Below are 14127 nucleotides of genomic sequence, written 5' to 3' on the forward strand. Positions count from 1 at the left end.
TTTTCTTAATAAAGAAGAAAGAATTTTTAAAGAAATGGTTTAAATTAATTATCAAGTGTACATTGAGTAAGACAAGATAATTATGCATGTTTCGAGATGAATTGAATAGTCAAGAAATGGAGCTTGTTTAAAAAGGACATGACAATAAGACTCATCAAAATGTCAAATTACTACAGAACTTCGATATTTGTCTGTGTCTGTGCTTCTTAACCACCTATGTCACCGACCAAATAACAACATTTAATATACTTAATTAAGCTACCTAGCTAACTGTGTAAACAGACGTCACACACACACACACACACACACACACACATATATATATATATATATATATATATATAATTAATTAAGCTAAATTCCATTGATGGGTTCATCCTCCATTTCTGATACTGATACATAATCTCTTTTGCTCAGCCATGAAACTGGAAAATCATTGCTGAATATCTCTTAATTTCCTCCGCAGTGTAGGGCTTTGTCGGTATTTAATATTTATAATCACTCATCCTACTAATTCCATCTAAAGCAATAGCGATCAGTGCTTTTTTTTTGTTTTCCTATAGATTTTACATAAACTGTGCAAGGCGAATCATCATCACGAATCATATATATGCACTCTAATTGGGGCACAAACATGAGGGACAGCAACTTCACGCTTCATTTATAATTTATCCATCACGTTTTGCTCTTAACTCCATGTTTTTACCTTCCCAAATTATATTCATCCTACAATATCAACTATCAAGTTACCCAGTTTAGAGCAGACTGGTAAGCATGTCGATATGATCACTGATTTGAGGAATAATAGGTTATATATGGATATCTGATATGTTTTTAATTAAGGAATGGATTACTTTTAAATTCATTGAAACAAGACACTTCAAATGAAGCTGTGCAACATAAGCATACTTTATGTTATTCTTTACCCATTGTAGAATTCGGTTATCTAGCTACGTACCCGTCAAATTTCTCTTCTTCAAGTATCAAAACATTTGGCCTGCCTATTTCATGTACCTTCCATATATGTTAATGTGAACACCTACCAATACCATTTATGGATCAAATTCTTTATGAAACAAACAAATATGGAGTCCTTACGAGGAAACAAATATTGAACCCATTTGAGTATTTTTTTTCTCACACTATAACTTCATATTTATGGTGTTAAATTATGATATAGAAAACAATAAACATCACCAAATTAAGATGAAACAAACCAAAATTTCTGTAAGTAATATTGATCTTCTGATGTTGAAAAGAGAGTACGAAAGTTGGACCAAAGAGCAAACTTGTTGAAAAGAAGCTGAAAAACATAGCAGTCTCTCACATGGAACCTGGAACCAACTTCACCCGCCGTCTTTGCAGTTTGCAGGGCGGGAAAACCTCCTGTATAAGAAAAACTAAAAACCCTCAAATATATTTTTATATTATTATAAATACTTTTGTATTATAATATATCATAGCACATTAATTAAAGTTTCACTGTGTCATATATATCTCCTAGAATCCCAAACACACTTGTTTTGGGTCCCTCATTTGTGTCTTTATCTACACCTTTTTGTCCTTGCTTCTTTGTAGCCCATTTCTTGCTTCTCCTTTATAGCTTCCTTCACCTGTTATTAACTAATGTCATCTTCTTCTTCATCTTCATCATCATCTTCTTCTTCAGAAGATGGCAATGGCAATGGCGGTGGTGTAGGTTACCAGGGTGCAAGAAGAGGGGGTGATTTCGAAGGGCCTTCATCGTCTCGTCAACGTGCCATTAGTGAGGTCTGGCCTGAGCCTTTTGTGGAGGCTCTGGCAGCCCATGTGGCCATTGATGCTTCTCGCAATATTGGTCGCCTCGCAGCTGCTGCTGCTCTTACCAATGTCTTTCTGGTATGTTGTCTCTCTGTTGTTCTCTTGCATATGTTTTGAGTTGAGTATATAATATGAAACAAAACCATGTTTCGTTTTTACATTATGCGCAGAGAATTGAATGATTTTGATGATTATTGATTCAGATTTTATTTGGGTTAGCGATAATTTTGAGGTTTCTTTCTTAATCACATGGGTGTAGTGGTAGACCATGGAACCCGTACACTAATTAGCTACTGGATATCCTTCAGGAAATGGACAAAATCTTGCTCTAGTCAACATGTTGTTTTTTACTTTACAGTGAAGCTTTTCTTTATTATTATTTTACAAACACGAAAACTCAGATAATGGATTTTATTGGAGAAGGGAGTTAATGCAAGCTGGTTTACTGATATTGTGATCTGTGAATGCCTTGAATATATATATATATATATATAGACGAGCATCCAAGGAGAAATTTTCGTTTGGAAGAGATTGGTATCTTTTTTATGGGTCCATTTCTAACACAAATTTATGTCACTTTCAGAAGGGGTAGTTTAATCTTGCAAATGTTAGTTTTCCTTCCTTTTCATCACTTAGAAATACCTATATTTGGATCCCTTTTTATAAGTAGAGGAAAAAGGAGTCTTTTGGATTCAAATCTCTTTTTCCCTTTCTTGGCATGATCTTTCTAAGGCTTTAGAATCTCCAACTTTTTGACTCAACTTTCTTAGCTCTCTCTCCCTATTGTATATAGTGGAATACTTTTCTTTTCCTACACTAGAAATGCAGATAGAGACCCTTAAAGCCTATCTTGGTTTGGCAAGCAAGTATATAGCATACACCACAATTCAAGGAAAGACTCAGTTGTATGTCTTACTTTGTTCATGTTAGGTTAATATTTAGCATTTATTATAAGGAACTTCTGCTTCTTTTCAAAGTACATATGCCTGCATTGCTTCATGCTAGCTGCTATTCCATGCAATGAATGATGTCTCTCTAATTCTAAATTTTTTATATTGAGATTAAATTCACAAGAAGTTGCAGGCATATGCTTGAGTTCTTTGCTGGGTGATTAATTGTGGCAGTTCCATGTAATTAATGCAGGCTTTATTGAGAAGAAGACTTGTGTAAACGTAGAGTAGCAGTGAAACTAGCTTGAAATTTTTAATTTTTAATTTTTTAAAAAAAAACAAACATTAGTTTTTATATTTTGGGTTATTTAGAGAATAAGTACCATTGGCATTAATAGATAAGGAACAGTGCTACTTTAGAACAATTCCCAGTATAATCATATTCAAATGAATGTGTTGATGAATGAAAAAGTAGTGCTAGATTATTAAAATAAAAAGGTTAAAAACAGTATAAGAAGAAGCATGCAGAGTTATTGAAGTCAAAAGTAAATAGAAAGAGAAGAGAAAGGTAAGGTAGTGATGGATTAATATATTAAAAAAGAAAAAAAGAAAAATCTCTTTCTGTATTTTCGGTCTTAACGTCGCTTTCTCTGGACATTCTAATCCATGAGATCTCAGTAGTTGATTGTTCTATTCAAGCATCAGTCAAAAGGCAGCATGTGCAATGCCAAAAAGCACATGGAGCCCAATGCTGCCACCAAAGCCTCATGTCTCCTTGTCATTTCACTGCTAACCTCTTCTCATTGCATTAACCCGCCCAGAGCCACAGTTGGTGACTTCTTTTTTGTTTTTATCTTCTGTCTCTAATACTATTACTACTCACTTCGTGTCTATATATATATATGCACTCCAGAGCCACAACATTTGTTACAAGGAAAATTAAATTAATAAAGTATTAGTGTAGAAGAAATATTAGATGAAAAGATAGTGGTGGTAGTAAGCAGTATGTTGGAAGCGGAAGTTGAGAGAAGAGAGTCAAGTATGGCAGAAATGGGTAGTTGGTGAAGGTAATAGAGCTAGATTCTCTGCTTTTAACGAGACAGGTCTTTGCCAACTCTTTCTTGGAAATGAAAGAGAGAGATAGAAAAGCACGCTCGTTGTTTCTTGCTTCTTGTTGTTTCTTATAAGTTATATATAATATAAAAGACGATTTTGAATGATTATATAAACTCAAAAAATAAAAACTATATGGACCAGGACCACAGCTAGCTAGCTATAAGAGTCTCTGTCCTTTTATTGTTGTCTCATAAAAAATATCTGTATCGTTGCTCTTCAACTAAACCCACAACATTGGCTTCCTTCCCTGAAGAAACTGAATTAGGAGCAGGACCAGAACCAGAACGAAGAGTCCTGCTCCTGCATGGTTTTGTCTTTTTGGCATCAAGGAAGAACATCATTATCTCTCTTTTTTATGTATATTGTACTGTTTATAATAGATGTTGTTTGTACTTGCTGTACCTTATCTTATGACCTGAATTTCAATTGAATGATAATAATAGTAATACTAATTTATATATAATATAAATAAATGAAAAAGACATGACATAGCTGTCACAGTCTCCCTGATAGTAGGATGTATGTTGAGGCTGTTGTACCACTGCAAGTCTATGCTACAAGACAACACAAGTCGCATCCACTTCGATGTATCGCTTTTCTCTCCTCCTTTTGTCATTATTTTTTCGTCTCTCTCTTCTCTTCTCTGGTCCCTAGTCTCTCCTGCCTCTGCCACTGCCTGCCATTGCTTCCTGCTTCAAGTTTCTCACATTTAAAGCCCTTTACGCGCATCTACGATCTACCTTTGTCATTTTCTTCCTTACTTCTATTTCCATGTCGGTCTTCATTTAGTAACCGTCCAAATTTCAACATCATATTTAACTCTTTATTTCTAAGATCTAAACAGAACGTATTTAAACACTCTTCTTTGGTTAATATCTATATCTATTTTTTTCATTACTTTTTAATAAACTTAGTGCCTTGTTTGTTTTTTATGCAGGTATGTTCCACGTGGCGTGCTGTCTCTCGCTCTGATCTCCTATGGCGCCGCCTAACTCAACACATATGGGGCCGGACCCATCTCATGCATGCAACGTGGAGAGATGAGTACATCTATCGTCATCGGACAATGGATAATTTTCGAACGCGTAGATATACCCACGCAATTCTTCATTTCGACCCGTCTGATGTGGATAGCCCGGATGGGTTGACGTGTCGTTGCCTGGCACTCTCTGACCTTTACTTGGCATGTGGGTTTGCTGACGGAACAGTTCGTCTATTCTCCCTGGCTACTCGTATCCACGTCAGCACCTTCCGGCCCCACCATCGCGATATCTTAGGCCGGTTCTCGCGTGCGGTGTCAGGTATAATCATCACGGACGCCCAACTAATATTCGCCACGCTGGACGGAGACATCCACGTGGCAAATATAAATGACGTGGCGAACCCACCCCGTAGAGCTCACTTTGGTAACGTGGTGGATGACGGGGTGCTGGTGGACTTCACGGGATGCGAAAGATACTGGGTGGGTTTGTACGCAGGGATAGCGGGGCAGGCCTATCACATTTGGGATGGTCAAACTGAAGTGCTAACGTTTGTCGGTGGGGATTTGACCGACCAAAACACAGTGATGGGTTGGCGAATGTTAGCTGAGTTCACCGAGTTTGTGGGACGAGTGAGGGTGACGAGTCAGGACTCAGCGGTGGCATGCACAAGTTCACGTGTGATGGTTTTCGATTTGAGAAACCCCAACGAAGGGGTGATGAGTAATCAAGAGTACATGAGAGGGGTAATTGTGACCTCGGTTGACGTTAACTGCGAGGCGTATATTGTCGTGGATGGTCGTGGGTTGGCTATAGTGCGCAGGGTGGACACGTTAGAGGAAGTGTGTAGGTTTAGCTTAAGGTTAAGGGGTGGTCAAAGAAACGTAATGGGGTGCATGAATTTAGGGTACGCCCTAATGTGCGCAGGAGGTGTGATAAGGGTATGGGAAATAGAGGAAGGGGAGTATTTGTACACTTTTAGGGAGAGAATAGGAGAAGTGAACGCATTTGTGGGAGATGATAGACACGTGGCAGCATCAAGTGAGACAAGTATACACTTGTGGGATTTCGGAGCACAGTAGAGAAGGGGTATGGGTATGAGTAGGGTTCGAAAAAAGAAAAAAAGAGAATCTGGGTCAGGTTTAACTTTATCGGACTAAAGAGTGTACTTTAATTTTAATAATAGTATTAATTTAGAAAATGAATGGAGATGGAGGTGGAGATGGAGCGTGTGCGAATTGATTTGATACGCTGTTTTGACTGAGAATCTAGGGAACTGGTTCGGTTTATTTGACTTAACAATGCAGGCAGGCCTTTTTGTTGAATTGTATCTTAAATATTTCTTATGCAGTTTGACTGACCTTTTGCTGCACTTGTTCGTTTGTAGTTTCTAGGTGGGTATTTGTTGCATTTCTAATTTCTTTCTTTTGTTAACAATAAAATTGAATATGCATTCTTCTTTACTTCCCCTAGTGTTGTTATTATTATTATATGTTTTGGTTGTTTTTCTTTCTTTATTTTATACTTGGAGTTGGTTCTGCGTCAAAAAGGGATGGATATTATTCTCAGTAACGTCATAACAAGTTGGTGTGTCTTACGCAAAACTGTACTTGAGTAATTAAATGAGATTGCAGTTTCTGAACTACCTGCACTTTATACGTTAGCTGTAAAGACAAGGCAACTTGAAAAACGTAGCCATAGGTCTGGGGCCCAATCAAAGACAACCGCACCCCTATTGTTTTGAAGAAAGAGAATCTGAAACATTGCTTACTGACTAATAAGTGATCATACGCTATAGCTAGCTATAGCTATAGCCTCTTTCCTTTCCAATAAGAAAATAAAATTTAACTCTGTACTCTACTCTACTCTACTGTACATCACACACTTCTAATCATGCTTTGGCAATACCCTTTTTCACTAGCATATCATATACTCTGTCCACTTTACTTGCTTCAACCTTGAATAAGTCATGGGCATCTGATTTCTTGCTAATGTTGCCCTTCATTACCTCCACTGATAAGATCTCCAACATCTTTAAGTAGTGTGAGGGTAGTATTCTTATCTCACCGCAAAGCTGTTTTTCCTGCACATAACATCACAATATACAAGTTCAAACACATTCACAATAAAAAGACTTTCCGTAAAACTTAGTGCTGCTTCTATCATCAACCAGGGGGATTCTTTTTAAGATAACATTTGTATCATATGATAATTAAATTTAACTAACTTGGTGAGTATGCAAAACAGTTGGAAATTAGGAACGGAGTTTCTCACAGTTTCAGAGAGTAAACTGGCGCCTACGAAACCAGAGATGTCCCAGTCATCTAAGGAGCTTGCCATAGTTGAGGGAGAAACGTTGCCAAAAGGCTGCAAAGCCATGGATCCCCTTACAACTCCACAAGGGCTGACATCAACTTCACCCTTCAGACTATTTGGTCTTTGCAATACTTTTCCACTTGGACCTGCCTGGCTACTGCTTTTCACTCTCTGGGCATTTTCTTCAGCTTCTTTCCTCCTCTTCTGTTCAAGAAATTTATTTGCCTCAGCAGAGGTATGAAAACCAGCAGCTAGCGCTTCCTGCATAACATATTTAATGTGAATTCAATGATCTTATTCCATTCCGTACAGAATTATCATAAATGCATAGGTCAGTAAGATGTGCCTGAGCTTGTCCCCATAACTTTCTTGATTATTAACATCTTCACCGGTTTAAAGCCAATAAAAATGCTTAATGTGAAAGCTACAATTCCAACCACTGCTTAAACAGTCGACAAGATTAAGGCCCCAAAATTCTTCTCCATTTAAAAAAAAAAAAAAACTATTTTTGCTATAATCAAGATATAGCCCAATGTTTAAATGCCTACTACAGATTAAAATTGGAAATGGGAAACAGTAAAGAGACAATGGCTCCATATCCTATTTGGTCTCAAATAAAAAGATCTCAAGAATAAAACCTAAGTGATTGTCATTTCTTTTTTAACTTTAGTATATAGCTCACTTCTCATACAGGGCAACTTCGTATGAATTATCAGCAATATTCAGCAGAAAGAGGAATTTCATAAGAGTTTAACTCATTACCCTTAGATTATGTGAGGTACAAACAAACCTGAAGGTCTTGTATTCTTTTGACAATTCGGTGTTCCTCGATAATACTCTTCAGCAACTCCTCATGATCTTCTTTAGAATGAAACCGCATAAAGACCTTAAAACGCTGATATATTTCCTTCTCTTCAGGTGAGAGATCCTTCTCAAAAGGATCAAGGTATAGCAAATTTCTTTCCACTATGAAGTCCTTCCGGCGTTTCCTCTCGTCTAGCCTGTCAAGAAGTCCCCAAATGCATTAAAATTATGGCAAAATAAAAACAACTGAACAAGAAAATTAAAATAAAATTTTAAGATAATGTTATGACTAACATGAAAAACAGTGGTTCCACTTAGTCATAATCTGATGCAATTTTTTATTTTTTCTTAAGATATCACAAACTAATCAGAGAGTAAAACTTAACACTATATTGTACTACTATAAACACTTCAGTTTTAAAACAGTAAAACAAGGGTAAAAATATGACAGGCTAAAATATAACAAATTACACCCTGCAATTACACCTTAAATCTAGTGTATCTTAAAAATTTTGAACTTGGTGAATTTATGCTAATTGAGATTTCAAAAATTCAACCAAATAAATCTCCAAGCTTTTGGTCTGAAACAGTGACAAAAACACTATAAAAAAATATAGTTGGCGACTTAAATCCACTACCATACTTGACTTTCACATTAAGAGTCATGGGAGTTCCAAGAGCAGAGAGAATCTGAATCCTCAAATATGTGGTATCTAAATCTGTGGGTCGGTAATATAGTCTTTAAGAACTACTTACAGATCTACAGTCAAGCCACTATATCTTAACAGGCTAGGTTATATATATTTCTTCAGAACCTAATGTATAAATTTCATTTTTTTTTTTTCTATATCTAAATGTTATATTTCTGGGTTAAGTATAAGATAGAGCGCTCCTTGGCCAGCCCTTGTATTCATGTAAAAAAATGTCACATCTAGGTACCTACATAGCTACCTTTTGGAGTAAATACGCAGCACTCTCAGTTTCAATTCACGCTCAGCATCAGTGTCAGTGTCCTTGAACTCCATATCTGCCAGTAACTGCTCTGCATCATTATCATATTCAACTTCAAATTCCTGCCTTTTGAAATTATAGCCACTCAATTCTGTCATAGAAGGCTTCTCATCCCCTGCAACTCTAGGTTTTTTCTCTCCAATGCTCCTGTCCGACAGAGGTTCTGCAAAAAAAAAAAAATAATAATAATAATAATAATAATAAAAAAATTATATATATATTAAGCCTATTCCTCTTAAAGTGAAACAAAATACTCTTCTCCATCAACTGATTAAAACGATTAAATGACTTAAGCTTCACTTTTACCCCCCTCCTTTTTGAGTAAACAATCTGGGATTAATATCAACCCAATTCCCATATTAGACCGACTAAAAAAATTATTTCAAGTCCACAACAGCTTGCAGCAATAAAATCCTAGCCAATAATAATATAAAAAGCATCACATGAATTTGTAAACGTCGGAAACAGATACTTTGTAGAAAGTCAAAATTACAGAAATAGTTATGTTGTCTAACTACAAGAGAATGCTTCCCACAAACAAAGCCAGTCGCACAGTACAATTATATGATGAATATCAGTCAAATGTACTGATATGCAGCTGAGTAACCTAGAGTTTTTACACCATGAATGCAGCCCAAGTTGATGTCTTGTACACTACAATATAAATTGTGAAAGCATACCTTCTGCTTTTATGCTGTCCTTAATTTGGGGTATGTTTAAGGCCTTCTTAACTGTACTTGAGAAGGTGTTACTACTGCTTGAATGCATATGGGAGCCTGCCTCTAGTAAAAAGGAGAAAAGCATGTTAATGCATGCACTTTATCAAACAGAAAGTCCAACAGACAATAAAATTGACAAAAGTAGTATTGATCAAAATACCGATAGTCAAGCTAGATGAGGACTGATGAGCTGGATCTTCTTTTTTCAATGTCTCAGATCTGATTAAGCACATAGAAAGAAGTAAGCAAATAGAAACAGTGGATCTGAAATGAAAGTAAAATGATGAAAGTAGTTATACTTCACTCTAGGAGAGAAGGAAGACTCTTCATTCATGGTAACCTCACCAACAGTTGTAAGTTCTGTAGAAAAAGAAAATTAAAATCCAGCATCTTCATACCAAGTAAATATGTAAGAAATGCATCTTATGGCTTTTGATAAATTATTGATACAAAGCAATGGACATAAGGAAATAACCGACAGTCCAATAAACAAGAAAAGTGTTCGTTGCTGAACTTAAAGAGTATAATCTCCAAGAAAAAATCAACATAAAACTAACCTTTCTTGACTTCACCATGCCCTTTCGCCATAGCAAGGAGCTCTTCTCTGCTCTTTCCCATTACATGAGACAGGTCCTAGAGCCAGAATACATGAAAGACATTACTGTCATTACTACTATGCGATAGGTGTGGCAAAATCTAGATTATCATATTAGCATACCGGGAGAGGGAAGCAAGGAGAGCTCAAATATATGGCATTATAATGGTCAATACATTGTGACTTGCTCTTAGTTCCAACATGTTCTGCAACTTCAGCCCAGTTCCCAAATCCGTACATCTCAATGCCCTAAAAATAAGAAAAAATCACAGCCTAAACATCAGATGCAATGACACTCAGATAATCAATAAGTATCATCAATTTTACAAAAAAAAAAGCATTAAGTAAATATAAAGACAGCATTCAGAAGGTCAAGTTTATTCACTTGATGAATACATATACCTCTAGAAGTAAAATCTCTTCATCTGCATTCCAGTCTGGACATATAAGTGGGAAAGACAAATTGTCCTGTTGGAGAAAAGAAAACATTTATCAGCACACACAAACCAATGCAATGTTTTTAAGTACTTCATATTCTCAGTTTTATTTCACATTATAGTGGGGCCAAAACACATCAATCATCACAAAGAATGAAAATTGTACAGAGACTTTAAACCAGAAGCAACAATACATGAGATATAATCACCAGGTTTATGACATTTGATAAGTTGCTTCAGGCAATTTACTTTTTAAATATCAGAGGATAACTGAAATTTGCAGATCAAATAAAATTATGAAAATATTCTTTTGATCAGCTTAATTAATTAGAGTTAAAATAAAACAGAAAAGGGAGCGTCTCAGATATGGTAAAAATCCACCACATTTTACATATCATCAAGCATCTGAAATCAAGCTATGACCCTGCAACACACAGATGATAAGAGGACCAATAAAATCTTTGAATAGAGTTACTAACCATAACTCTGTACGGATGATTGCTTTTATGAGGAGTAATTTCAGCACCGACAGAAAAGCACTCTATGCAAAGGTCAAAATCGGAACACAAAGCACACTTAATGCGAACAAACCCAGAGATATCTTTGTTGCAATAATTACAGTGGTATAATGCTCCTTTTCCTTCACTAAATGGTTGACCTGTGACACAGTAGGAGAGATAGAGTTACTAGAAATGAATAAAACAATCAAGATATATAGATACAATGATCACTAGATTGTTACAACCAGAGTACACTAGGACTTAGAGAAGAATATTACAATTTTAGAAAATTTTATTACCATTGAACCCCTTATGTTAACCGAGCTACAGAGGGACAGACCAACAGGGCACAGCGTAGAAAATGTTAAGGAATGTACAAAAATAAAATACTCATAAGCTGCAAACAAATTAGACAGAATATTTGGGACCATCATATACACTGTGTAAACTTACTTACTAAACTCTATGCCACAACCTTTATCAAATTCCTTACAACGGATTAATAAAAAAAATATGGCTACAAGATAATGCCACATACCTGTAGATGCAGTCTCTATGTTCTCTAAGCTGGAAATGGTCCTTTTTCTCTTGGATCTGCTGAAAATGAAAACAGGATTTCCTCATCAGACCACAATAAAGATAACATCATTGGTAAAAACCAAGTAATATCCACTTCAATCAATGCAAAATTTATATGTATTACACCATTCAAAAAACTTTTTACAGAAGAATCAGTGTGAACAACCAACAGTTGGATTTTATAACATTAATATACACTTCAAACTTGTCCCTTTGAAGATCGAAAAACCACAAAAATGCTTAACAATCCTAAACTCTCTTTTAAAAAAATATAATAATAAATCTATGCAATTAGGAATTGAATAACAACAGATATTCTGCAAGTGTGAAATTCAACATGCATTTCCAGTTACAGATGGGCGTGTCATCAAATCTCTCCTCCACAATGTTCAAACTATCCATCCACGTTATCATTCTCTTTAATATTACCACAAGAGAACGAACATGTTGAAGCACAATTCATATATATTTAAATAAGCGTTTCTGGATAAAAATCAGGCAGACAGTGAAAACCTAAATGAGAGAGTACAATATAAACAAATACATCAAAAGTTACCATTCGAAACAAAATTCAATATCCCATCTTAAATTCTCTAAAATTATCGACAAAAATCTACCCAACACATACATTTAAAAAAAAAAAAAAAAAAAAATTATCGACAAAAATCTACCCAACACATACATTTAAAAAAAAAAAAAAAATCCCATAATCTTTTGTTTTCTCAGAAACCTATTTGCTCAAATTCTCAGTAATCGCAATAAGTTTTTTTTTTTTAAAAAAAAAGATACTAAATTAAAAAAGGAAAAAGGATTATACGTACTTTTGGTTGTGATCATCATCAGCATAATGGGACACTGCTCGAGACCGACCCATCTATCCGAATCACCTGATTTCAAAAACACAAAAAAATAGAAACAAAAACACCGAAAAAATCACAAACACTTCGACCACTATTAAAAAAAGAAAAAGAAAAAAAGAAACCGAGACATGAAATCTGGTACTTTCTTGAAGTCCGTCAGAGGAGGTCGGGGCGAGGTATAAGGATTTTTTTTTTTTTTGGAATAAAAGTGAATTGTGTTTAATTTTGGTTTGGCTTCTGTGTTGCGCGTTTATATTTCTCAATTTTGAAACTTTGCATGTTAGCCGTTCATTTTTTACCAAGTCAGCTTACTTGAAATCTTAACGGCTGCAAAGGCGACACGTACCCTAATATAAAGAGAAAGATTACCCATTAATAATGGACGAAAATGATGGCAGTATAGGAGATGATATTGGAGTTTAGGAGGCAAAGAAAGATCCTGAAACCTGAATCCTGAAAAATGGTAGTGAGTTCAATAGAATAAATATATAAAGCAAGATTCAATTTACAGTAACTCACATTTATTTAGATCTTTCTAGAGGTGATGAGGTGACCAAACCAACAAAAACAATACACTACACTGCTGACTTACAATAAACGATTATTTCCCAACCAAGGTTTGCCTTAATGACAATTTCCCACCCAAAAAGTTTCAAAACACCAAATAGCCACCCACTAAAAAGTTTTGTTAGTAGTTTTTGTAATGTAAAAGGGTATAATGGTCAAACGATGGGTAAAAGTAAGGGCATTATTATCAAATAATATTTTAATAAAAAAATAAAATTTGAAATTGAAGTGCAAGGTTGGGGTATTGGCAAGTGTCCATGAGAGTTGACATTTGAAAGAAAAGGAAACTGAAATGCTGATGACCTTTGAAAGAAAAGGAAAAGGAAACGCAATGTTTGCGTGTTCTAGAAGCGGCGACTCTTGGGTTTTCAATTAACATCTTCGACTGCCTTTTTGGTGACTGTTTACGGCGACCAGTGAGTGTTAACAGTAAGGTAGACTAGCGATTGGCGAGTTTGGCGTTCGTGTACATTGCTAACGGTAGGGGTTAAGGGTTGTTGACAATGACTTTTACCCGCGAACGATGAGGTTTTCCGCGACTTCTAGTGACAAGTTGATCTTCTGAGTTGCGGCTTTTGAAGTTCGTAATCGTTGAGACTGTCAACGATAAGTTTAAGTGTGTGAGTGTTTGAACTTTTGGAGGTAGTCATCTTTGTTTATACTTTTTTTTGTTTTCGTTTACTATAGGTTGTGTTGGAAAGAAAAGTGTTTTTTGTTTTGTGGTAATATCTATGTAACTGTGGTAAGGTTGATGATTTGAGTGTTATTTTTGTCTGCAAGTGGGTCACAGAACTTATCAAGAAGAGACAATTCGCGTGTGACCGAAGAAGCCTGGCATCCTAATAATGTGGGTATCTCCTTCTTTGTCTTTTGTAGTACCTTTTTTGAGCATTTGTAATATGTGCATATATGTATAAATTAATTCTTTATGTTTATGGTTTGAATGTGATCTT

The 14127-nt window shown here is 35.6% G+C and overlaps 2 protein-coding genes across 4 annotated transcripts; one reads left to right on the forward strand and one right to left on the reverse strand.

The window, feature by feature from the left end:
• Positions 1 to 1626: 1626 nt before the first annotated feature.
• On the forward strand, positions 1627 to 5870 carry LOC116123080 (transcriptional regulator STERILE APETALA). Its single transcript, XM_031408865.1, has 2 exons — positions 1627 to 1878; positions 4744 to 5870. Exons 1-2 carry the CDS (start codon positions 1627 to 1629, stop codon positions 5866 to 5868), a joined length of 1377 nt encoding a protein of 458 aa, XP_031264725.1. The 3' UTR covers positions 5869 to 5870.
• Positions 5871 to 6468: 598 nt separating this feature from the next.
• On the reverse strand, positions 6469 to 12823 carry LOC116123119 (transcriptional adapter ADA2-like). 3 transcript variants are annotated; one of them, XM_031408916.1, is made up of 14 exons: positions 12750 to 12823; positions 12569 to 12634; positions 11707 to 11762; positions 11148 to 11326; positions 10634 to 10699; positions 10355 to 10480; positions 10194 to 10269; positions 9936 to 9996; positions 9797 to 9855; positions 9598 to 9699; positions 8858 to 9080; positions 7893 to 8103; positions 7061 to 7363; positions 6469 to 6869 (listed from the first exon to the last, which is right to left on the reverse strand). In XM_031408916.1, the coding sequence occupies exons 2-14, from the start codon at positions 12619 to 12621 to the stop codon at positions 6678 to 6680; spliced, it is 1707 nt and encodes a 568-aa protein (XP_031264776.1). In that variant the 5' UTR covers positions 12622 to 12634; positions 12750 to 12823; the 3' UTR covers positions 6469 to 6677. The 3 variants fall into 3 exon arrangements, with proteins under 3 accessions (XP_031264776.1, XP_031264774.1, XP_031264775.1); XM_031408914.1 differs by having other exon boundaries at positions 11707 to 11765; XM_031408915.1 differs by having other exon boundaries at positions 11707 to 11765; positions 12754 to 12786.
• Positions 12824 to 14127: the final 1304 nt, after the last annotated feature.

This window comes from Pistacia vera, unplaced genomic scaffold, assembly GCF_008641045.1.
Source record: "Pistacia vera cultivar Batoury unplaced genomic scaffold, PisVer_v2 Contig140, whole genome shotgun sequence".
NCBI classification, from domain to species: domain Eukaryota; kingdom Viridiplantae; phylum Streptophyta; class Magnoliopsida; order Sapindales; family Anacardiaceae; genus Pistacia; species Pistacia vera.

What these genes read in the sequence shown, in the direction of transcription:
- LOC116123080 (XM_031408865.1), top strand. Translation starts at nt 1,627, where the DNA reads ATGTCATCTTCTTCTTCATCTTCATCATCATCTTCTTCTTCAGAAGAT. An exon ending in CTCTTACCAATGTCTTTCTG is followed by an intron (nt 1,879 to 4,743) that starts GTATGTTGTCTC and finishes TTTTTTATGCAG; the next exon opens with GTATGTTCCACGTGGCGTGC.
- LOC116123119 (XM_031408914.1), bottom strand. Translation starts at nt 12,621, where the DNA reads ATGGGTCGGTCTCGAGCAGTGTCCCATTATGCTGATGATGATCACAAC. An exon ending in CTCATCTAGCTTGACTATCG is followed by an intron (nt 9,700 to 9,796) that starts GTATTTTGATCA and finishes CCTTTTTACTAG; the next exon opens with AGGCAGGCTCCCATATGCAT. An exon ending in CCAGTTTACTCTCTGAAACT is followed by an intron (nt 6,870 to 7,060) that starts GTGAGAAACTCC and finishes TGTTATGTGCAG; the next exon opens with GAAAAACAGCTTTGCGGTGA.